At 38.8% G+C, this 25,639-nt stretch overlaps 2 protein-coding genes across 6 annotated transcripts in view; one reads left to right on the forward strand and one right to left on the reverse strand.

Annotated features, from left to right (window-relative positions):
- Nucleotides 1-10,128, forward strand: part of ACSL5 (acyl-CoA synthetase long chain family member 5) — a 45,856-nt gene extending 35,728 nt beyond the window's left edge. For all 3 annotated transcript variants that reach the window (XM_082408316.1, XM_082408315.1, XM_082408317.1), the window contains exons 15-22: nt 2,714-2,786; nt 3,048-3,136; nt 3,420-3,536; nt 5,038-5,181; nt 5,807-5,908; nt 6,393-6,464; nt 6,854-7,000; nt 7,741-10,128. In XM_082408316.1, coding sequence (XP_082264442.1) covers nt 2,714-2,786; nt 3,048-3,136; nt 3,420-3,536; nt 5,038-5,181; nt 5,807-5,908; nt 6,393-6,464; nt 6,854-6,994 — 738 coding nt within the window. In that variant the 3' untranslated portion in view covers nt 6,995-7,000; nt 7,741-10,128. The remainder of the gene's footprint in view (nt 1-2,713; nt 2,787-3,047; nt 3,137-3,419; nt 3,537-5,037; nt 5,182-5,806; nt 5,909-6,392; nt 6,465-6,853; nt 7,001-7,740) is intronic.
- Nucleotides 10,129-10,719: 591 nt separating this feature from the next.
- Nucleotides 10,720-25,494, reverse strand: ZDHHC6 (zDHHC palmitoyltransferase 6). Of its 3 annotated transcripts, none has more exons than XM_082408407.1 (11): nt 25,279-25,494; nt 23,786-24,259; nt 23,052-23,143; nt 21,692-21,851; nt 20,292-20,453; nt 18,601-18,654; nt 14,462-14,629; nt 13,359-13,400; nt 12,516-12,661; nt 12,375-12,421; nt 10,720-11,336 (listed from the first exon to the last, which is right to left on the reverse strand). In XM_082408407.1, the coding sequence occupies exons 2-11, from the start codon at nt 24,050-24,052 to the stop codon at nt 11,233-11,235; spliced, it is 1,242 nt and encodes a 413-aa protein (XP_082264533.1). In that variant the 5' UTR covers nt 24,053-24,259; nt 25,279-25,494; the 3' UTR covers nt 10,720-11,232. The 3 variants fall into 3 exon arrangements, with proteins under 3 accessions (XP_082264533.1, XP_082264534.1, XP_082264535.1); XM_082408408.1 differs by having other exon boundaries at nt 25,161-25,299; XM_082408409.1 differs by lacking the exon at nt 25,279-25,494 and having other exon boundaries at nt 21,692-21,759; nt 23,786-23,971.
- Nucleotides 25,495-25,639: the final 145 nt, after the last annotated feature.

Genomic DNA, 25,639 nt, shown 5'->3' on the forward strand with positions numbered 1-25,639 from the left:
AAGCTTACTATTTAAATAAAAATGAAAACACAAACGAAAAGTACCAAAGAGAAAGTCAGCCAAAATCTCAAAATCAAGAGAAAGTGTCCTTCCAGTCACCTCTTAATGCACCTGTGTACAGAGACGTTTACACAAAATGCCATCAGTATTAACAAAATTTTACCATATGCAGCAACATGAATGGACTTGGAGGGCATTATGCTAAGTGAAATAAATCAGACAGAGAAACACAAATACTGTGTATTATCACTTACATGTGGAATCTGAAAAAATACAACAAACTAGTCAATATAACAAAAAAAGAAGCAGACTCACAGATATAGAGAACAAACTAGTGGTTACCAGTGGGGAAAGGGGGAGGGGCAATATAGGAGTAGGGGAATAAGAGGTACAAACTATTAGGTATAAAGTAAGCTACAAGGATATATTGTACAACACGGGGAATATATCCAATATTTTATAATAACTATAAATGGAGTATAACCTTTAAAAAACAGCATCAGTGTTCTAAAATACTTATTAAACAGTGCCCCATTAACATTGCTTCTTGTCAAAGAAACATCATTTTAATGGTTTTGTAATAGTTTATTGAACGTACCCAAATAAGTAGTCTCCTACTGATGGACACTAGAGTTGTTTACCACTTTTTTTTTGTTATTATAATCAAGTGATAAGGATACTTGTGTATATTTATGCAATTATCAATTTAGGATAAATCCTTACAAGTGGGGATTATTGAGTCAAAGTATATGGGTTTTTTACATGTTAATGTAGATTATCACACTTCCCTCCAGAAGGAGATTCTGGATGGAGCCAGAATCTTTTTTATGCATACTGCAAATAATGCACAAGTCCTGTTATCCCCATATTTTTGCTAGTGCTTTTTCAGTCATTTAAATCTTAGCCAACCAGATACATGAAAAATCTTATTGCAACTTTATTTCTTTTATTAACACTAAACATCTTTTCTACTGCTTACAGGCACTTGTATTTCTTTCATGAATTACTCACTTACTTCCTTATAGAAAAATGGGCAAAGGATAATTTGGTTCTCTTTCACCTTGCTTCCTAGGAGTTCTTCGTATGGTCATAAAATCAATCTTTGTTGTGTTAGAAATATTTTTCCTAGTCTCACCTTTTTGCACTGTGTATTGCTATATAAAAGTTTCAAATGTGTATGTGGTCAGTCACCTTTTCTATGTGGCTTTATAATTGTTTAGACAGGCCTCCTAACCCTCAATATTGCATAAAACTGTTTTCGTCCAGATTTTCTGGTAGCCTTACGGTTTTACTTTTTTCCAATTAAGTCTCTGCTCCACCTGGAATTTAGTAAATGGGCTTGAGTACAGATATAGTCTCATATTTTTTTTTCCCCAAATGGCTAAGTAGTTCATTCATTCGGCCAACATGCACAACATGAATGAAACAACGGCCTAAAAGAGAAAAACAAATGCTGTATGCTAACACATGTATATGGAATCTTAAAAAAAAAAAAAAAAAAGGGTTCTGATGAACCTAGGGGAAGGACAGGAATAAAGACGCAGACGTAGAGAAAGGACTTGAGGACACGGGGAGGGGGAAGGGTAAGCTGGGACGAAGTGAGAGAGTGGCATGGACATATATACACTACCAAATGTAAAATAGATAGCTAGTGGGAAGCAGCTGCATTGCACAGGGAGATCAGCTCGGTGCTGTGTGACCACCTAGAGGGGTGGGGTAGGGAGGGTGGGAGGAAGACGCAAGAGGGAGGAGATATGGGGATATATGTATGCATATGGCTGATTCACTTTGTTATACAGCAGAAACTAACACAACATTGTAAAGCAATTATACTCCAATAAAGATGTTAAAAAAAAAAAAGGTTCTGAATTGGTGCCTAGGTCAGAGTTCCTCTGGTCTTTCAAACTAGCATCCTCTTGGCCAAACTTAATACCTTCCTTTCCCTCAGCTCCTAAAACCAATAGGTCAGAAGGTCCTATTGCCACACCCCTCCCAGAAATGCCTTCCTCTCCTCCACCAGCTCTGCCTACGACAGGCCATAGCCCTACTGCAGCCCACGCACTTATTTCCCCACATCCCCTCTCCAGTCAAGATTATCCTTTATACCAGGAGTGGGCAAACTGCAGCACAGGCCAAACCTGGCCCGTTGCCTGTATTTATAAGTAAAATTTCAGTGGAACACATCCATACCCACTTATTTACATATCGTCTACTGCTGCTTTGGTGCTACATTGGCAGAGTTAAGTCGTTGAAATAGAGACCAAGTGGCTCACAAAGTCAAAAATATTCACTATCTGGTTCTATATACAAAAAGTTTGCCAACCCCTGTTCCATACCATAGCTATTTCCCTTAAAAAATGCTACTCACTTCCTTCAGCTCCTTCAGTAGCACTCCATTGCCTTGGTTCAAGTCTGATTGCCATTGGGTTGCCCATCACTCAATGAGTAACTCGCTTTGTCCCATCAGCTTGAAATGCTACATTTCCCAAAGTATAGTATGTTTCCATACTTTGGTCTATTTCTGAACCCTTTTGGTTTTTGAGTGAATCCACAGTTGTAAAGGCTTAGCAGCTCAGGCATAAATTCAAGGTATTAGGACACTAAGTGTCCTCCAACTCTCAGAGACCTTGCTTTCCTCATGTCTTGCCATAGGGCACGGCCGGCTCCTGCTTTATCTTGAGTAAGTCTCAAAGCCCTTCTTTGGTTTGCGCAGGTATTTGAAGCTTATGGTCAAACAGAATGCACTGCTGGCTGTACAATTACATCACCTGGGGATTGGAAATCAGGTAGGTTCTTTGTCAACTGGGCAGGAGGTGCACTGGTTGGGAGAAGGAGTTCTAGATGAACTAGGAGGTTTAGATGACCTCAGTGCTATGGATGAATGTGGCAGATGCCAAACCTAAGCTTTGGTCCAGGCTCTCCAGCACTGGTGCCAGATGACTTTTCAGTTTTATTCTTTTAGAATCAATCCATAAATCTCTCTGAAATATGGCTGGAATTATCACCATTTCACGGTATCCTGGCTGATTCAGTGTGGTGTGTTCTAGGCCACGTTGGAGTCCCCATCGCTTGCAATCATGTGAAGCTGGAAGATGTGGCTGATATGAACTACTTTGCAGTGAACAATGAAGGACAGGTGGGTAGGCTGTGCCTGGCAGTCATTTTCAGACAATCATAGTGGGGATGTTTGCATCAGAAAAAGCACACAATTGTGAGCAGGTTTGTGTTTGATTCTATTGAGAATTTTAGCAAGGAATTCAGTGTCTCTGAGCCTAACTTTCCCGTCCCCACAATGGGGATTAAAATCTGGTGCTCTTCATACATTAGTGGAAAGCATCAAATGATTCAAGGTGGTAGGAAAGTAGGTGTTTTGTAGCAGCCTTTGCTACTGTCACCACCATGTACCATCTTATGTGCAGATCTGCATCAAGGGCACCAATGTATTCAAGGGATACCTGAAGGACCCTGAGAAGACAGAGGAAGCCTTGGACAAGGATGGCTGGCTTCACACAGGAGACATTGGTCGCTGGCTCCCGGTGGGTGTTGCTTCAAAACTTCTGGGAGTCCCTACAGAGGAAAATTAGGTGGCTTTTCCAAATAAGGAGTGTAGTAGTCTATTTTGTTGTTGTTGTTGTTGTGATTTTTACTTTTATTGAGGAAGAAATTGTGTTAACTCCATGGGCCTGTAGTGTTTGCCTTTTATGAGTTTCAAAGGGATAAGTTTCTTTCCACTTATATATGGAGACATATCAAAACAAGGATGCAGGATTTCTAAACAAGGTGTATGCAGAGGCTAGTTTTTGCCCCTCGGTGACCTTCACAGCCTCTCTTGGTGGAAGACACTGAGACTTTTTAAAAGCATAGCTTGCTGACAAACAATCGGCAGTAAGTAGTCTCTGTCAACCCCCTCTGTTTTCCTAAGAGAGGAAATTAAGGCATGGTAATGATGGAGCCTTAAACCCCTGTGGAGGATATTCCAAGAGCTTTCCTCTCTGGAAGGTTTTGTCTACCATGTGCTGGGGGAGCAGGAATGTAACCAGATTTAAAACTCCCTTCTTGCTCAATATTCTCAAGATTTAAGTGATATTCAAGGAATGTTCGACAACAGATCTCTAAGAACACTGGCCCTAATGATGTATTTCATAGATGTGGGTCTAGCGGTATTTTGCTAACAGATCTGTTTCTGTATGATGAGAGTTCTCAGTTCTAATAAGCCTACAATGTAGGCAACAGATGTGTCCTCCCACTGGAGTTGTAAAGGGCTGAGCCTTATTAATCACTTTCAGATAATGTCTGTTAGGCTGAATTGATGGCTAATTTCTTGAGTCGGCCTTGTTAATAGTTCCAAGGTTGGTTCAGTCTGCTGCGCTGTTCAGGGTGTGATCACGTGGACTGTATTTGCCACTTGTCCCAATTCTATAATTCAAATCCCTAAAAACCTAAGCGCCTCAGACCAATTAGCCCAGAGAAATGAAGCTGCAAATGACCTCTGGTGGCTGCTCAGAGAGCCCTCCCCAGCCCCGCTTCTGTCCTAACAAGCGCAATTACTGACTTGCATGATTAGCAGTGGCACAGTAGAGCTGTATAGCCTGCTCCCGGATCTAACAGGAGGGATACAGAAAAGGGAGTCAAGGAGGGGGAGAGCTAATTCAAAAGTCTTAATAAAAGATAACACCTTCCCTATTCCTGAGAGTTCTGGAAAAGGAGTAATTGGAAATTAAGTTGTTGGAAATTCAGAGCTGCAAAATTTCTTCATTGGACGAGGCAAGCATTTACACAATGCTAGTGGGTCCAGGGGACTTTTTCCAAGACTGCCCACTGACTCTTCAAAGACACACGCAGTATAGACAGGTTTTGAAGAAAGCTGCCTTCCTCCCCTTTCCCCAAAGCCAAGAAAGAGAAATGAAAGATTGCCCAAAGGTCAATGGAGAGGTCAAGTTTAAAGAAGGAAGATGACCTCTGACTTCACTTCTCTCTTCACTGACATCACTCAATAGGGCTCAGAAACACTGATGCTGTTATCTCTGTCTCCTGTAGAATGGAACTCTGAAGGTCATCGACCGAAAAAAGAACATTTTCAAGCTGGCCCAAGGAGAATACATTGCTCCAGAGAAGATAGAAGATATCTACATCAGGAGTAGCCTGGTGTCGCAAATTTTTGTACATGGGGAAAGCTTATGGGTAATATATATTGTCTTAACAACAGCCAGTTTCAGGCACAGACCATGCCAACTTCCATAGCTAAAGGAAATCTGTATAGGTAGATTTAGGATGAGAAGATCTGAGCTCATAAAACTAAAGAAATGAAGCCACACTCCAAACCTCAAATAAGGCACTATAAATGAAAAAAAAAAAATCTTTGAAACTATGATAGACTCTGTAACCAGTCAGTAGAACTGTTAAAACAGTTATACTAAAGGGTAGCCATTCAGTAGAAGAGCCCCATGGTGCACTTCGTTTCCACTACAATAGGAGTTCTTCTGGCACAAACTGTCTTATATATGCTGCACTTAAACTTAGCTTCTCGGGAGTGGGGGAGGGTTGATATGGACAGGCCAGAGATGCTTTAAGCTTAATGTTGAGCACCACTTCTATTCATGTTTGAATAGAACATTTTTGTAGAGATGTTGAGTGGGAAAATGGGATCAGAGTTCCATGAGGGTTTGAAATATATGGTGAGAAAACTGTAGGACGCCAGCACTGAATTTCAGGGCTTGGGAACAATCATGCATTCTGAGGTAACCCTGCTTTCTTTCCCCACTGGGGGGCAGTGCTGCGCTAGTTCACATGCCTGTTTCCTTTCCAGTCATTCCTAGTGGGAGTGGTGGTTCCTGACCCAGATGCGCTTCCCTCATTTGCAGCCAAACTTGGGGTGAAGGGCTCTTTTGAAGAACTGTGCCGAAACCAAGTAAGTCTCACTCAGAAAAGCCTATGCCCACCCATGGGCCCGTCGTGGGAGGGGGAGGCCTCCCCAGCTTGGGCACCCACAGCTTCCTAGAGCCTCCTCTCTGGAAGAACGGACCCTTGCTGGGTGTGGATTGACTGGTTTTATTAGACTGGAAGAGAGGATGAGGAGTTTAAAAACAACCACCAAAATCCCTATTCTTTTTATACTATAATGCACCATGTGCATTGTGGAAAAAAATAACTGGAAAATGGGGTATTAAATAATGCCGTCCAGAGAAAACCCCTGCTACCGTTTAGATTTGTTTTTTCTTCCCATGACTTTTTTTCTTTGAGCAACATTTAGGTATCACATGTGCTTGCACATACCCCCATACCCTGCTTTTATCCTGATGAGCTTAGTAGGCATTTTGAACTGGTTCATGCTCAGCCTTTCCTTCAGGCTCTTTTTCAACAGCCATGCTCTGAGCTATGTTTTATATTCCTAGGTTATAAAGGAAGCCATTTTACTAGACTTGCAGCAAACTGGGACAGAAGGTGGCCTTAAATCCTTTGAACAGGTATGTACTACTCATGTTATCCTGGTCTCTCATGTCATAAAGTTTTAAAGTTCCCATTTATAATGGGGTTTAAAATTTAAAAGTACAGTTTCCAAGAAACTGATTTTAGAGGTACTATTAGACCATTAATGACACTGACCTTTGCATTTACCTGTACAGTCCCTTCATGCTGTTCATTATTCCTCCTCCTTCTCCACTCATGTCTTTCCCAAATTATTAGTGTGTGAGAATGGGCATGTGTTACTCTTCTCTTTACCCTCCCACTTCATCAACGCCACTTTTATAAGGGGAAATATTCTTTAAGGTTCTTCACATAGCATTTAGAGGGCTCTGCGGAACAGTCCACATCACTATTAAACACGTGTGTATGTGTGCATCTTCTCTTCCAGGTCAAACGCATCTATCTTCATCCAGAGCCATTTTCCATTGAAAATGGGCTCTTGACACCAACCATGAAAGCAAAGAGGGGAGAGCTTGCTAAATACTTTCGGACTCAAATCAACAGTCTGTATGAGAAAATCCAGGAGTAGGTTAAGGTACTTATGGCTGCGAGGGGCTCAGAGGTAGCCTGCCTTGTGGGAATATGGATTAAAAACTAATCTTACGTTCATTTTTTTGTCTTTCCTCCTGTCTGTTGTTGTAGCTACCTACTAAATTATAAAACCATAGTTTCAGGGCTTTTTGAAAAATATTAAGTGAGAGAACTTACCATGGGAAGCTTAGCCTTGAACTAAATAACTCTTGTCCCTCCCATCTTAAATGTTGCTGACATTTAGGGCTACTTCTATCAAGATACCTTTCTTCAAGGTCCATTTATATCTTTTTTCCTTCCTTGTGATCTCCAACCTTCATAAGTGATAACTAGTTCAAGGGCCAAAGTGACCCTTTGGGAATTCTTCCGTGTTTTCTAGTATACCTAAATTGTTGGCAGTCTCAACATTTAGGCCTTCCAATGTTCAAATTAAGAGAATTTTAAGTTCTGAAAAGCTGTTTATAATTCATGTTTTCTAACCATTCCACAAAACCACTAAAATTGAGTTTTAAGCTATCACAATATTAATTAATCATATCTGTGAGACAAATTTCTTCTTTGTACTTCTGTGTCCACTGAGGTTTGTGTCCAGAAGGGAAAAGTTTGATCACTGAGCATTTCCTAAACCCTGTAGTTTCTCTGACTTGGGAGAATTTAAAACTGGGCCTATGACATTTTGTCCAAAAAGTATGTTCTAAAAGTGTTTTCTGCAGTATACCTGGTAACTGAACCTCTTCCCAACAGTTTGCTGCTGAGCTGGAAGCTGTGGGGGAAGGAGCTGAAACTCATGTCAAGTGCACTTTTCCAGTAAACGAAGTAACAACCTCCTGAACTGGGAATGAAGACCTATGGGCAAGCATGAAGCCTGCACAAGAGGCTTACCTTCTGGGAAGGAACTGACTGATCTTTCCTCCCCTGACTCAGTTCCTGCTGTACCTTACCTTACACCCCTTCAACACGTGCTGCTTCCACTTGTAAATGTTAAGCATTCAGAATAAACCACTGCAGATAGCTTAAGTTGTGGTGTGTGTTTCCCCACAGACTGTAATGAGAACCAGCCTCAGACAAGGACCCCTTAACAATCAATCACGTAAGCGAGTGGCTCTCAAACTTGGCTACACACTAGAATTACCTGGGACTTTAAAAAGATATTGAGGCCTGCGTGACACTTAACGGATTCTGATTAACATGGTCAGGGGTACAGCCTGGGCATCAGGATTTTTAAAAGGTCCCCAGGTGATTCTAGAATGCCACCAGGTTTGATAGCTATGTTGAAGACCAGGCCTTCTTATCCCACAGATGTGAATAATAAAATAAATACCAGTCGAACCCTAACTCCAACTGAGCACAATTCATGTTCTTTCTCCTTTATCATCCAAGTAGTCTTGAACAGTATTCCTTTCTGGTCTCTCACCGGAATTAAGGAGAATGTTCCTGGATGGTCTTTCTAGACCCTGAGCCCAGAAGAGCTGAGGAAATGTCTATTCTTGGATATTTGAAACAGAAGGGCAGGCAGGAATTAACTTCCCTCCATGTCTAACTAACTAACTCCTGCTGTCTCTCTGACCTCCTCTCGCACGCCCCCTTCACTCATTCCAACTGCACCACACTGGCTGCCTTCCTGTCCTCAAACATGCCAGCCACATTCCAGCCTGTTGTTCTGCCTAAAATGCAGATACTCCCAGAGACATGTGATCTGTCCCCTCATCCGCTTTAAATGTCACCTCCATCAAACTGTCCCACCTGCTTTCTTCATAATACATGACTCCATCTGACATATATTTTACTGTCTGTCCACCTCCCTACCCCTCACTGGAATCTGGCAGAGTTGTGCTTCATTCATTGATGAATCCCCAAGTGCCCTTTCCTTATTGTTAACTGTTATAAGCCAGACCCCCAAAGCTCAAGTTCCCTGCCTTGGAAAGAATTACTACTGGAATAGGTGACTACTATAATTCTACTCATGTGTTTAGAAGAGCCCAAAAAATAGCTTTGTATACTACAAAGCTACAGTAATCAAAATAGCATGGTACTGCCAGAAAAACAGACACATAGATCAATGGAACAGGATAGAAAGCCCAGAAATAAACTCATGTGCTTATGGTCAATTAATCTATGACAAAGGAGGAAAGAATATACAATGGAGAAAAGACAGTCTCTTCAATAACTGGAGCTGGGAAAACTGAACAGCTACATGTAAAAGAATGAAATTAGAACATTCTCAAACACCATATACAAAATTAAACTCAAAATGGATTAAAGACCTAAATGTGGGACTGGATACTATAAAACTCCTAGAGGAAAACATAGGCAGAACACTCTTTGACATAAATCACAGCAATATCTTTTTGGATCCATCTCCTAGAGTAATGGAAAGAAAAGCAAAAATAAACAAGTGGGACCTAATTATACTTAGAAGCTTTTGCATAGCAAAGGAAACCATAAACAAAACAAAAAGGCAACCTACAAAATAGGAGAAAATATTTGCAAAGGATACAACCTACAAGGGATTCATTTCCAAAATACAGAAACAGCTTATACAGCTCAATATCAAAAAAATAAACAACCCAATCAAAAAAGGGGCAGAAGACGTAAACAGACATTTCTCCATACAGATGGCCAATAGGCATGTGAACAGATGCTCAACATTGCTAATTATTAGAGAAATGAAAATCAAAACTACAATGAGATTTCCTCACACAGGTCAGAATGGCCATCATCAAAAAGTCTACAAACAATAAATGCAGGAGAGGGTGTGAAGGAAAAGGGAACCCTCCTGCACTGTTGGGGGGAATTGGTGCAGCCACTATGGAGAACAGTATGGAGGTTCCTTCAAAAACTAAAACTAAGTTACCATATGATCCAGCAATCCCACTCCTGGGCATATATCCAGAAAAGCTGAAAAAACTAATTCAAAAAGATACACGCGCCCCAATGTTCATGGAACCACTATTTACAATAGGCAAGACATGGAAGCAACCTAAATGTCCATGGACAGATGAATGGATAAAGATGTGGTATATAAATACAGTGGAATACTACCCAGCCATAAAAAAGAATGAAATAATGCCATCTGCAGCAACATGGACAGACCTAGAGATTATCATACTAAGTGAAGTCAGAGAAAGATAAGTATCATATGATATCACTAATATGTGGAATCTCAGAAAATGATACAAATGAACTTATTTAAAAAACAGAAATAGACTCACAGACATAGAAAACAAACTTATGGTTACCAAAGGGGAAAGAGGCAAAGAAGGATAAATTAGGAATCTGGGATTAATAGATAACACACTACTATATATAAAATAGATAAACAAGAACCTACTGTATACCACAGGGAACTATATTCAATATGTTGTAATAACCTATAACGGAAAAGAATCTGAAAAAGAATATATGTGTATATATATACATATATTATATATAACTGAATATATACACACACACATATATATATATATATATATATATATGTAACTGAATCACTGCTGGACACCTGTAACATTGTCAATCAATTATACTTCAATTAAAAAAAAAGTCTCCCAGAATCCTGTGATCTCAATATGCCATTAATTGGGTAATTTGAGGCAAATATGTATGTCTTAAGACTCATGATTAAAGATGTCGATTTTTCACAAGGCAGTAAAGCAGTTTTTCCATAAGGAACTAAGACAATCCTTTTTAGTCAGCAAAAAGAAAGATACTTTGAGTAAAAACTATGATTTATACAGAACATCCATTGATCTTTATTTGATTTGACAAAATCTTCATTATTAAAAGACAGGTAATAAAATCTGAGCTTACATTGAATCTGCAAATTAAGTTCTATAGTATCTAGAATATTACATAAGAAATTTCGGCAGAGGGGGAGAGAGGATAAAAGCATCACATGCAGATGCTCCTGGCAAAGGGGGAACTATATCTGCAGGTGAGGTCCATCGTGGGCAGTGCATAAAAAAATCCTAGAGAAAATGCAATCGACTTACTTGGGTGAAGTGTTTTTCCTTTTGGGGAGAGGGAGCGGTGGCATTGAGGTGCAGGAATTCAAAGGTATGTGCAGAATGGCTTCTCCATTTCAAAATGATAATAAAAATATTTAGATCATGGCACTAGGGCACCTTTGAGGAAAAGAACACCTTAACCAGAGTAGGCTCATTGCATAATTCTTTAGTAATATGTACAATTTTCAAGTAATGGAGCGGACTTAGAGTAATTTTACTTTACAAGTGGCTATCTATTTTTCTTCTCACCCTCTGGGGCTTGATCTGTTTCAGCATCGCAGGGACACTTTTCTACACAGTTTCTAGGAAACCATCCTCTTATTCTTGAAACACCTGAGGGAGAAAATGAAACTGGTATGAAATAGTCAGATATACCACAATGACATTTGTGAGACCCATTAGTCCTATTACTTCCAATTAATAAGCTTTTAGTTAGACTTTACCACCCCCCACCATCTTTTATAAGCACAATTATGAGGTTAAAATTAAATAAATAAATAAAATTTTCAAAAAAAATGTTCCTAACAAGCTAGAAAACAGATATTTCCCAAATTCCATCATCTGGGGAAGGAGCTGACGTGGTTCAGGAGAGCCCCAGTGGAGTGGGGGGAACTTGGTGTTCACGTACATGTGTGTGACCATGAAGGAGTATGGCACTGTCATACTTCATCTGTTCCGGGCGACTATCTCCCTGTAGCCTTTGTGAATTTTCCTTTTAGACTTTCTCTAACTTGTGCACTTCTATATCAAGCTTGCCTAAGCTGTCACATGGGTTAATTTATGATTAACCCAGTGTTTTCAAAAGAGCATCCTGGGTTAATCTTTACTTTAAAAAGGAACAATTCTTAAAAGTAAATAAAAAAATCAAAGACACAGTTTCAGTTCATTAGTTTTTATAATAACTTAATAGGACGATTCATTCAATGGGGGTGCGTATAGCACAGCAGCTTAGTCATAGGCTCTGGAACCAGACTGCGTGGGCTGGAGTCTTGGCTCCATCTGCATGTAGTGTGGCCTTGGGCACGTTGCTTAGCCTCTCCACGTGCCAGTTCCCTCACCAATAAAATGTCAATGACAGCACGGACCTCAGAGGGCTGTTGGGGACCTGAATACCACAAGTGAAGCATTTCCGCAAGTGCCTGTCGCACAGTTAAGTATGGGGTGTGATGTTTGCTAATCATTGCAAAGACCCGATAAATACAAGTGTATGGAGGAATAATACAAAGAGCTTCTTTTTGTTGTTTAATGATGTGCCTTCCTATTTAGTTCCCCTAATGCACGTGACGTGACTGTTTATAAAAGTTATTCTTGTAAAATTTGCAGTTATTGCTGGCAGTCTTGTCCTCTAAACACCCCCTTCCACTTTCATACCTTCTTTAATGGAATCATCAAGAATTTTATCTCCATACAACCAGTATCTGAAATATTTAAAAGATTAAAATTAATTTTTTTTTTTTGGCTAGATGCCAATTTCATCATTCAAGAAGAAATTCACTGCTTTCTGTCGCTTACCGTAAGCCTCTTGTGGCTAAAATGAACTCCCCTTTCTGTAGCCTTATCCGAGGCTCTTCAGTGCAGGGGCTCGTGAAGAAGGTTTTGATTCCTCTATTCAAAGGACAGCAGGTACCACTATAATCTTCTATTACTTTATACTGAACCTGTCATCAGTGAGCAGAAGAACAATTTAACATTAACCCATACCTGAGGTTTTTTAAGTTTGAATGTAAACTGTGAAAGGTAGACCCAAAATATCAGGCAAGTGTTTCCCTCCTGGTTCCCTATCTACCCTTTATAGGAGGTAATTAATTGATGCTTCCAATTCTCAGGCTTTTTCTTACCCTTCATTTCAAGCACATGGCTAAGAATGACATTTTAGAAGCAGTGCTGTCCAGTAGAACTTTCTGCAGTGATAGAAATGTTTTATACTTGTGGTATCCAGTGTGACAGCCGCTAGACACATGTAGCAACTGAACACTTTTAATGTGGCTGGTGCAACCAAGGGACTTAAATTTTAATTTTATTTAAATTAATGTAAATTTAAATAGCCACATGTAGCTAGTGGCCGTTGAATTATTCCGTATCACTGTAAGGACGAGTTTCACACTAGGGAACTATACTGAGGATACTTATCTTCTGACAATATAAATGGACTAAATTCCCTCCAAACCTCCAGTCCAAACTATTTAAATGAAAACAAAAGTAATATGCATTAAATTTCAACAAATGTATTACGAAATATTATTTAATAAAAGCTAACAGTTGGTTTTTACTCAAAGGCAATTTTAAAAGCTACATAGAAGTATAGAGCCTGACAAAAGAAAAAGAAATTAGTATCATTGCAAAAGAATTACTTACACTTCTGACTCTTTTATCTGCTTTTTGTTTCAACTGTTCTATCTGTTTGGAAGATATAAAAAAAAAAATGAAGTCTCTTATCTCAGTGTTTAAAAACAGGCTTTCCTCATTCACTATAGCACAGTGACATGACAAACTCCCAATTTTCCAACATTTCAAATTGCTGACAATTTAAAGGCCGCCTTTTTTTTTTCTTTCTTTCTTTCTTTTTTTTTAGCATGGAAAGAAGGCCCTATGACTAAAAACTGGTACTGAAGTGGGGCCTCCTTCTCAGTGTTCCCTCTCCAATGTCTTTATTCACAGAGCACTCCCTGTGGCCCAGGAATCAGGGAGATGTGCTCTCTGCCCTCAGGGGGCTTCTGGGCTTGTCCCTGAGGTGAAGAGGATACAGAGACTCACTGATTCTTTAGAGAGACAGCAAACAGACTGCAAAATTCACCAACAATGAGTCTTGTTTAAAAGTCACCATTTCAACTCCTTTTCTCCACTTGTTCAGCAAGTTTATTAAATGTTACTACACTAGATATAGTAGGGGAAATAACCTCTGCCTAGAATCTTGCCAAGTTAAGTTAAAGACATAAGATACAAGAATTAAATAAAAATGAGACCTCACGTGCTAATATACATTAGTATATGATTAAGTGCCAAATCCAGCTGAGTCTAGAGTGGGGAAGTAAGTCTTTATGGAAGAGAGGGCACTGGAACTGGTCTGAATAATTTCTGATAAAGAGGAGCTCAGATGACATAGAAAAAACAGTGTTGGGGAAGAGTTAGGGGTCAGGAATGTACCAGGAATTCGCTGAGTAGACTAGGCTGATTGGAAAGGATGATTCCTGCTAGGATGTAGGTGAAAGGTAGCTTTTGGCCAGATTTTATAAAACTAAGTTAAGGAATCAGGACTTTATCTCACAGGTATGGAGAGATAAGGAAAGATTTAAATAGAAGGAGGGACATGATACAAGGAGTGCTTTAGAATTTAGATTCATTTGACATACTGAAAAAATTCTTATTACTTATTTTACTATAAAATGCCATCGGAGTTAAGAAGTTAAGGGGAAGAAGGTGAGGCAAAAAGGCAAGACTATCTGAACAAAAATACTCACTGTTAAGCTGTACTGGTGACAGCCTTCTCTTATTGGCCAATCCAGTCCATCTCCTTTGGGGACCCCTGACCACGTAAAAACCTGTTTAAAGTTCTTCCATCTACTCCCCATATCATAAGGAAAAACAAAGACTTCATCTAGTTGATAATATTGAATTCGATCTTTAGCCTGTGGGTAACAAAGATGTAAGATGGCAGATACATCTGTCTTAAATGGCTTTTAGTAATATACTATTGAGAACATTTATTCCTCAAATTCGTACCATTCCTAAAACTGCTTCCTCCTTGTTGTAACGTTAGAGCACACAGGAGAAATAAACACACTTATCACAATATAGGAAGAACTTGACACACAATACCAACCTTCTATGAGACCATCCAGAGAATGTCTGACAGGAGTTACTCAGGAATATGCCTAAATAAGACCAAATTTAAGCATTCAAAAACGTTTATTAAAGGAGTTAGTAACTTTATTCCATATAGAAAAAGTCCTCAATGTTCCTGCTTGTTCAGCAGAACAAAGGAATCCAGGTGTAAAGAAGACATACTGATAAGGAGGTTTAAGAGAAAACAAGGGTTTATTCAGGATGGAAGGAACCGTTAGGTGGGGTGCACTAGAATGCAATGGCTGCATCCTGGGTGGCAGCAACACCTGTGTGTGAGTGGCCAGGAAAGGTGTGACGGGGGAGTCATCATTCTGTGAAAATTATTTTTTTTAAAAGCTAGCAGGTATGTGTAAAAGATCTTCTTTCAGTTTTATATACCATTACATATGTCTATATACTTATTTATGTAGGCATTTATATGTACATCTTATGCATATATATATATAAATATTCAGGTTTCATAAATTATATTCTAGGCATTTAAATTGTTAGCTTTTACTTAAAGGGATAAACTGGCTTAGAATTTCTGATAGAAATTTCTAAGAAATTTCTTAGAATTTCTGAATTTCCACTGACACCTAGTGGTATAGAGATACACCATTTATTCCTACAATAAGTGTACAAATCCAGTTGATACTTACAGTGTAACAAAATCTGTAATTTTGATACATTTTAACTTAATATCAATACAATCATTTATTTGATTTTTACTGAGCAACAGAGTGCCAGTTTTAAAATAACTTCTAGATTTAGCATGGCACTTTACAAAGAGCTTTGGTCATTAGCAAAAAAACACTGTTAATCTAATGTCAACACATTATGCTAACTAGAGATGATACCTTGAAATATTTTATTATCAGGGGATAGTATTTTAGGGAAAAGCTTTTGCAGTTACTTATAAAGTGATGTTGATGTTAATTCAATTAAAAGAATTGTCAAGCTGTAACATGACAACATGTAAGTCCATCCTCACCCAGACAGTAAAGGGTAATTTCTTTTCCCTTTTTATAAGCAAAAGCTTCAGAGTCTTCAAAATGAATTAAGAGCCTCAGAGAACAGAGATCTAGAATATTAAGAAAGAAAAAGTGCTAAGGATGAGAGTAGCTTACAGAAACAACCAAGGCACGGTCTTTAAGTGAAGCACTCAGTGAAGATGGGTGACTCCAGCAACACTGTGTGTTAAAAGGTGACAGAGATGTGCAGTAAGTGCTACAGGAAACGCTACAAAAGTACTTAACTTAGTCTAGGGAAAGTCAAGGAAGGTTCCTTGGAGGAAGTGACAGCTAAATTAAGTGTTGAGGGACAAGAAATTAGGCAAAAAATAGGGGGAAAGAATATTCTAGGCAGAGGGAACAACATGTGGATACAGAAGCATAAGATGTGCAAACTATTTGGTATTAGCTGGTATTGCGTGTGAATGGGGTGGGAGGGGTGGAAATGACGTTGGAGAAGCAGGTAAGAGGAAGACATAAAAGGTTTTATTGATATTACGCATAAGCTAAGGAGCTTGGACTTAAACCCGTACATCAGTGGTTCTCAAAGTATGCTTTGCATACCTCCTTGAGTCCCCAAGACCTTTTCTTGGAGTTCAACAAAGTCAGACAACTTTCATAATAATACAAAGATGTTATTTGCCTTCTTCATGGTGTTGACATTTGCAATGGTGAGTAAAATTGCTGGCACCTTAAGCGGGAATCAAGACAGTGGCACCAAACTGTATTAATAGATGCTATATTCTTCACTGCTACACAGTCATAATTCAAACAAAACCAAACCAACAAAAAGCCCAGTTTTACATAAAAATTTCTTGATGAAGAAATAAAAATTATTTTTATTAACTCTCAGCCCTCAAGTAGATGTCTTTTTTTTTTTTTGAAGTAGATGTCTTTTTAATATTCTGTGTGACAAAATGGAAAGTACACATAAAGCTTGCCAAAGTGCTTATCTCAAGAAAAACACTTGTTTGAGTTGTGAGCTAACAAAAGCTGTGTAGCCAGCTTTTTTCATGTAACGCTATTTTTACATGAAAGAATGAGTAATGTAACAGAAAAACCAAGGTTATTCAGACTTCAGTATTTAGTGGACGTCTTCTCGAAAATGAACAAAGTCAGGCTGTTACTTCATATAAACAACTGAGTATTTGTTGCCAGTGGAAAAAATAAGGCTTTCAAGTGAAAATTGGAATTTGGAAAATTTATAGCCACCACTATGAGCTTGACAGCTTTCCAACATTTAAAGATTTTCCCCATAAAATTGGTAGTGATATGAATGAATGCGGCTTTTAGATATTGTATAATGAAATGTGTCAACATTTTAAAAATCTGTGTAACGCTGTAAACTACTATTTTCCAAATGACCAATGCCTGATGCCCTATATGGGTACCAGATCCATTCAAAGAGCAAGATAGTTTGATGGATTTAAATACAAAAGAATACAAAAAGTTTACTGATGTAGTTTCAGATCTCACATGCAACTAACCTCTCAAGAACTAGCACTTGTCAAGCTTTAATGTATTATCAAGGAATATCCACTATTATCTAAAAGACATGTTAAAATACTCCACCCTTTTCTACCTACTTATCTGAGGCTGAATTTTCTTCATATACTTCAATCAAAGCAGCATATCTCAACAGATTGAATGCAGAAGTAGATGTGAGAATCCAACTGTCTTCTGTTAAGTCAGATATTAAAGAGATTTATAAAAAAAAAACACACCACTTCCTATTTTATTTTGGAAAATTTAATTACTTTTCCCAAAACACATGTTATCTTTATTAACATATAATGGATTTATTGTTTTTTTAATGAAATAATAAATATTCAAAGATTTTCTCAGTTAGAAAATAAGGCAAATATCAATAGATATAATACACATTAACAAAAGCTCTTTAGTGTCCTTAACAATTTTTGAGAATGTAAAAGGTCCTGAGACCAAAAAGTTTGAGAACTGCTGCTGTAAATGAAAGCTCACCAGCTGGCTGCCAGGGGGCTAAATATGTCCTACAGGTATGTTTTATTTGTCCCACAAAGGTTTTTTGTTTGTTTTTAATTTGAATTGCTTGCCAATGCTTAAAAATAGAAAGGAGGTAACACAGAAATCCAGATCTCTGACTTTTCTTGGAAAAAAAAAAAATTATACGATCTCACAATACTGGGTGAGGATTTCCCTGTGGCACCAATCAGCTTCGTCTGCCGGGCAGCTCTGGCCCACAGGCTGGCTCCCCGCATCTAGGTTATCTGCCCGGGCTATAGTGCATTTGGGTTTACAACCCCTGCTACAGTGATAGTGAGGCTCTGAGAAGTTTTAAATAGGGAGTGGGGTAGTCAGATGTATTTTTTATATCAGAATCACAATGGACAGTGTGAAGTATGTACTGGAAGTTGTGAGGTTTGTAACAGCTAAATGTTATAAGCCCTATCTGATGTCTAAAGCCTATGTGATGGCACCTTGGTAGGACAGAAGTTCCTTTCCCAATGGGTTGCGTTCTCCTCCAGTCTGAGAGAGTACAGCCAAATGGTTTCATGTGTGGCTTAGGCCTCTTCAACAACTCAGTGTGTGAGATAGCTCTGTGGGAGTCATATTAAACCAAGAATAAATCAAACGGTTCCTATGGTCACCTTTTACATGGCATGCAAATGACGTAAGGAAGCCATTTGGTAGCCAAGTTTTCATTTTGGGGCATTTATTAGTTAATCTGGTCTATTAGTTAATAAGTACCTTGTCGATATTGAGGAAACAATTATAAAATTTACCTTCTCTTCAATCCATGATTCAACAGAAGTTTTGTTTCTGAGAATTATTTTCATCTGGAAATTAAATGATAAATAGTAAAATTTCATCATGTGACTGGTTCATTTAAGATTATCATCTTTACACTAACCCTACGAGGTAGTTTTTATTGTTCCACTCCATAGATGAAGATATCAGGATAACAGAGATTAAGTAACAGAGTGTGGTCCATCTGACTCTTAACCACTGTACATCTTCACATGAATGATTACATCGATCCACAGTCAAATCTGAATCTACTGTTTAAATAAAAAATCATGTTTTAAGTACCATCTTCTGAGTAAGTTTTTCAGAGTATTAATAAAATATTGATATAATCCATTCAATCAGTATTATATAGATGTATTATGCTATTAAAATCTTTTACCACTATTTTTAATCTTAAATGCACGATTAATCTATTTATTACACGTAACAGGGACTCATTTCAGTCAACCTAGATATTTTGCTTGCCGTAAAAACTGAATATTTTCAGTCTTGATTCTATTTTTTGATTTTCCTAGCTATGACAATTCCATTTATGTAGGTTTTTACACCACAGGATTTTACTTTATTTCTAATATGATTCTTAATTATAGGGATTGGGGAAAATTTTTCAAAGAATTTGATGCCAGGCTAGTAGAAAACGTGAACTATAACCAAAACCAGGTTATTTTAAAACCAAGAGTTCAAAAAGGGCCGGGAGACGCATCAGGGCCTCGAGCCCAGCGTTTCTAACTCTATACGTCCTGCAATTCTGTGAAGTCTCCATGTGCCTTCGTGTAGACAGTGTGACGCAGTAAGAACAACCCCGGACTGGGAGTCCTTATCATATTCCAAGGGCCTAGCACAACACCTGGTCCACAGTGGGCTTTCAATGAATGAATAAACTAATGAAGCGAATGAAATGAGTCATAAGAACTATTTTTTGATCCATTCAGGGCCACATCCTCCTTCTCTGTGTTCTCACTGCACTTTGTACATAGATCTATGCTATACACATGACCCTGTATTAATTAACTCTTCACTACTCATTGTGAGTCCCCTAATGGCAGGAACCTCTTCATTTTCATTCTTGTAGCCTCAGTAATTAGCAAAGTGATTCATCACAGAGTAGACATTAAATAGCACCTATATTACAGGGTTGTTATGGAGATTAAATGAGCTGACACATGTAAAAAGCCTAAAACAGCACTCAATAAATGTTAGCTATGTTATTATGATTTTGATTTAATATATGCTACTATAAAATAACAATAATCATGTTTGTTGAATATATGTTTACTGAATACATGAATGGATGATCTTGGCTATGTCACTTAACCTTCCTGTGACTTAATTACTCATCTGTAAGGAAGGGAAAATAATACTCCTCTTCGACCTCTTTTGGAGTTGATGTGAAGATCAAGAGAGACGGTGAGAAGAGCTTTCTCAAGTATAAAATGCTATATAACTCTAAGTTAGTATTTTTAAAATTAAATCAATAACCTAGAAATTCTGGCAAAGTCACTTCAAAATTATCTGACTAGTAGAAGATTACATTAATCACCTAGATGGAATAAGTAACTATAATCTCCATTTCACACTGCATACGTAAATGGAAGCTTTATCTCTTTCTCGTTACAAGCGCCTCAATAACTTGACAACTTTAGCTAGAGGTAATAGAGGAACTTACCTGGATAAAAAACAACATTCCAACAGCTATGGTTGTTCCTAAAGCTAATCCCAAGGCAAACAAGGTGGCAGCAAATGCAGCTAATCCAAACGGAATAATCGGAAGAGGATCCCTCCGGGCTGCACTCATATCAATCTTTACTGTGTTCCACCCAAAGGAGAGCTATAAACAATAACAACAACACACACTTGAAATACTTGGTTGTCGTAAACGGTCATACTCTACTGTACCATTTAAAATAACTTGGTCAAAAAGATCAACAAATGACAACTTGACACTGTGGTCATAGGAAACAGAGCTGTTTCTAATCAATACTGTGGTTTGAACTCATACTGATATGCACGATGTCATTCTTCAGTATTCTAAAACGTTTTTTGTTTGTTTGTTATTGTTCCCTCAGAAAGTGTTAGGTAGACCGCACAAACATTACTATGCATGAACAACACCAATCTAAGCTGTAACTGCGTCTCCCATCCTCTCCTTGTTTTCCTCTATTTACAGTGATTTCCACAGCGACAAACATAGCCTAGGATTCAGTGGTTTCTTCCCTCATGTTCCACAACGAGAGGTTTAAAAACTAGCAAAATGCAGGCCGAATATGGCCTGCTGATGTGTACTGCCTGGCCTACAAAATGTTTTAAAATATTCAGAGTTAGGTACCAACATTTAGAAATTTAGTGATTTAGGAATCAGATTTCACATAAAAAGTCCAGATTTTCAGATTTTTCTTGAAAAACCGGATGATCTGGCATCACCAGGCTGGATTTCCAAACATCAAGAACTGGCTGAAGTCAAATATGGGTTGTTCCCTGTGTGAAGGACCTGTGTTTTCCAGTTTACCACATCCCACCAGGCCTGTTTCCCTCATTGACCCTCCAGGCCTCTTTAGGGACCTCAATTTGTGACTACTGAACTTTATCTCATGACTACTTGCCCATAAATCAACTCGTCAGTTGCACCATATCTTAGAATGTGCACCTGCTCTGTGAGCCACGTTCCAGGACGCTGGATTTAGAAATGAACAAAAGAACTACATCTGGCCACAGGATCGAATGGAAACAGAAAGCACTAGTATTGTCTTTTTTCTCCCTCTTCTGCTTTTTCCTCTAACTATTCTTTACCACAGCTACCAAGTTTGAAGTCCAGTAAGTTATAGATAGTACTAAAATAATTGTCAACTTCAACTAGAGCATATAAGGTGAGTTTCCAGGACAAAATAATCTTTCCTCATCTTAAAAACTGTTTTACTGCTTTTTTAAAAGGAATCCTTACAGAGGATTATACAACAAAGTTCTATTTCCCCACCTAAATTGTAGAAAGCATATTTCCAAAAGGAACTTCTTAAATAATCTTAATAACTACTATTTAAGCTGGCATGATTTTATAACATTTTCACTTACCCGATTATAAAGCTGTGTATACATTGTCATAACAAAAATAAAGGCGGCATGAATACAACCCAGTGGTGCTAAAAGGAGAAACAGTGTGAACGAAGCATGATTTTGATAACCACAGCAGTTGTTGATCCAAGGGCAGTGATGGTCCATCTTCATCACACACCTAACAAGAAAAATTTACATAAAACGTGAGGCAGAAAATCCTGTCTACTTTAAATAACTTTGGTCTTCAAAAGATCAAGCACATCGGAATCTAGCATGTCCATGCATGGTCACAGAGGAATTACACTTCATGGAACAGAAAGAAAAATCTTTATGAGTTTTTAAACAGTGACTTCTTTTAAATTTTAAACAACACAAGAAAGGGCAGGCTTTGTAACAGCATCTGAGGAAAAGATGTCTGCTACAAGTGACTTTGTTTAAAGAAGTCTGGAGGCCCACTGAGAGGTTCATTATAAAGAAATGAGCATGGTTCCTCGTTTTCCTCTAGCTCTGAAATGCAGTGACTGAAGTGGAAAACAACAGAGACTGAACAAAATTACTTATAAATTTCCACTGGGGTTGATGGGGCCTAGCAGACGCTTGTAACTTCCTTCCTTCCTGTTCTTATCCTTTAGATGTGGAGTCTCTAAGCTAAGCAAGCTAACTCCGGAATATAAGATGTGGTTTAATGAGCAAAGTCTTACTCTGTTTCCCTTCCTTGAGGCTGCTAGAAGAAAATTTTCTTGCCTCAAACTAAACTTTATTTGCTCCTCCAATGGTCCCCCTAATGGTCCTCCCCCTCAGCATTCTCATCATAAATTTCTTATTTATCAGTGGACATAGGTGTTCATTAAAAAAGGTTCTAGCTTAATTCACATTTTTCATAGTGATTCTGTTTTCTTCCAATTAAGTTTTGTATATAAAACACCTGTGATAACAGGCACCTGGATTCATTTAGTAGATCTGTATAAAGTGTAAATGTTAGTCAACTAAATAATGGAAAAAGCAGGTCTCCTTTATAATTTAGACTCAGAACAATTCCAAGGCTAGTCAAGATGACAGTCGACAATTAATCCTGATTTATGAAAACAACCTAAAGGTATAACTTTTTACCCTGCTCTTGGCAAGGCAAGAAGCAAAGTAAACCTGTACTTTCCTAGAAAAATCTTTTCACTTATAACAAAAAAGAGTAATACTTATTAACAGAATTGACGATGTAAAAGTAAAATGAAGATTATGACACAATTATTTTGACAACATTATTTATAAAGCAGCCACCTTGCAGAAAATAAAACTAGGATTGATGTGGTAGAAAGAATAACAACAAAAGACCAGTAATCAAGTTGATCAATCCCCAATAAATAGCAAAGACAGACAGTACCTGTTACACTTTCTGCAATGATGTGACCGTGGTGCCTTGTATGCTTGGCAGACTTTACAGTATTGAAGGTACATGCTATCCTGAGAATTTTCCTTGGCAGCAAAATAGAAACAAAACATAAACCTCTGGGTAATTGGAAAAGTGATGTTGCTGTTACCAGAAATTCATTATTTAAAAATATTTTAACTCAAATGGCTGGAAATGCAAGTTAAAATTCAAATTCCATCCTTTCCCCATCTCCCATAAAAGAAAATCAAACCATAGTATTTATTCATAAGGCATGACTTGTTATTACCAGGCTGCCCGTTATTTCTGAATACTTTATGGTTTAAAACAGTAGTTTCCAAAGAGTTTCTCTCAGTTATAAGGGATGTTAATATGTTACATGAAAAAAGATCCTAGAGCCAAACCACACTGTAGAATTATGAGGTGAACGATATGCAGTGTTTCCTAGAAACTTATGCACTCATCACCACCCCTCCATTTTTTTTTTTTTTTTTAATGCAGAAGTATTTAATGAAATTGCTTTGGGAAATACTAACTTAGATCCATACTTTCAAACCAGTATAAAATAAATTATTTGAGCTCTAAATGACTGGTGATTAGAATAATACACTTAGTCTCTACCAAAGCGAAGAGCAGGCTGTGTCTGACCTTATTGGTTGGCAGATAAGGCAAAAACTAAATATATGATTATCATGAGGGTTCACCATCTTAAGGAATCTTTTTCTTACCGGTTTCCACCCCAGAGGGACGAAGCCAGGACCAACAAACATGGCATTGAAGTAATTATAAAGAATCATGACAGTCCAATTTATCAACATGATAAAGTTCATGCTTCCTCCAGTGGTATGTAAGGGCCAATACCACAACACAGAGTCAATCATGGCCATGGTAGAACATATTGCTATAACACCAAGGGCTATAATGGGACCCCAGTGACAAAGTCTCTTTACTTCTTGTAGATTTTCAAACTTGATAACTGAACAGAAGGTACCCATTTTGGTGAGGAAGAACTCCTTCCTGTTTTCAAAGAACTATAGATTTCCTTTTTCTGTGCACACATTTCCATGTGCCACAAGTCCATGTGTGTTCCTTAATTGTCATGCCTTCACACTGTGGGATGTTAATGCAGATTACGCCATGTTCACTGTTACACACTCTTTATGTTTTCTAGGAGAATCCAGTACCTTGGTTTGAAATCCAATCTAAAGAAACAAAATGAGAAAGTTCGGTAAGACATTTTACTATGTACTTTATTTGTTAATTCCAATAATCACCTAAACAAAAGCAGCTCACAAGTACTTTACTATGGAATGAGTACCTCATCAAACATCAAAAAGAACTATTTTCGTCTTATCCAAACTTTCCTCATGTCTGAATAGCACCTAAACTGGACACGTGATTCTAAAATGGTTGTTTTTATTCTTTTGTTCCCAACTTGTCAGAGGACTGCGTCTATGCAACCGTTTAGTGAATGGCTTGAGGAGACGAAGAATTTTAGAGCTGGGAAGGAGGGCCTTAGGGTTGGCCTAATCCAGCTTCCTTCTTCATAGAAAACAAAATGGCTTGGAGAGGCTCAGTGAGTAAACCACGGCGGTAACAAATGAACTCAACAGAAGCCAAGTCATCAAACTCCCTCTATGGAGCTCTAAACTGCCTCTTACCCAGTCTCGAATGACATAAAGTATGATCCAGACATGGTCTACACCATTTGCCTGCGGTTGCCCCCCAAACACTAACTTAAGGGTCTATTTGTGTCAAAGTAAAGAAGCGGGAGGGTGAAAGCAAAGAGACTGCAAGGAAGGGAGGGGAGAGATAAGTGTGTGTGAACTCAGGACCGGAGGCGTATATGAGAAGGAACATGATGAGAATATTTGAGAAAAAAGAAAAAAAGAAGAGGAAGTGTCTCGCGGAGCGAGGGACGGGAAAGTCAGGACGGCGAGCGCCAGAAAGATCTGTAGAAGGGTATTTCGGACTGGACTGGAGTGAGTCAAGGGAAGAAGATCAGAGGGACAGAGTAACAAAGACTTCCATGCAACAGATGCCGCTGCCTTGTGCCTCAATTTCCCGCCCGTGTCATGGAGCAGAGCGCTTAGAAATCCTCACTCAGGGGAAGAACATCTTGGTAAGCGTGGTTGGTCTCAACATTCTGGAGACGCTGGCCTCACTCGGGTGGGGCGAAGACCGCCAAAATCATGGTTACGTCCCGTGCTTTGACTCCCACCTCGGTCTGGTCCTCAGTGCCCGCTCTTCGGCCATCGCATTTCCGCGGCGGCTCGGGCTCACCCGGAGCAGGTTTTCTCCGGCTCGGATAACTCCGTCATGGGTACCTCAGCCCAGCGCAAGTAGAAAGTAAATCCTGTGTGCTAGAGGCTAGAGTGCGAGACCAGCCTCCACCCTCGCCTTGCTCCGCCAGCGGCCTCGCCGCAGCTCTCCCGCTCAGGCTCAGTGCGCAGTCTCCGTGAGAGCCACTTCCGGGAGGTTCGCCGCATCAAACTTCCCCCTGGAAGCAAGCCCCTCTGACTTGTAGCTTGGGGAGCCGGAGCCGCTTTCCAAAACGTGGAGGGGCAAAAAATGCTTTCGGT

Source organism: Balaenoptera borealis (assembly GCF_965194805.1).
Source record: "Balaenoptera borealis genome assembly, chromosome: 10".
NCBI classification, from domain to species: Eukaryota; Metazoa; Chordata; class Mammalia; order Artiodactyla; family Balaenopteridae; genus Balaenoptera; species Balaenoptera borealis.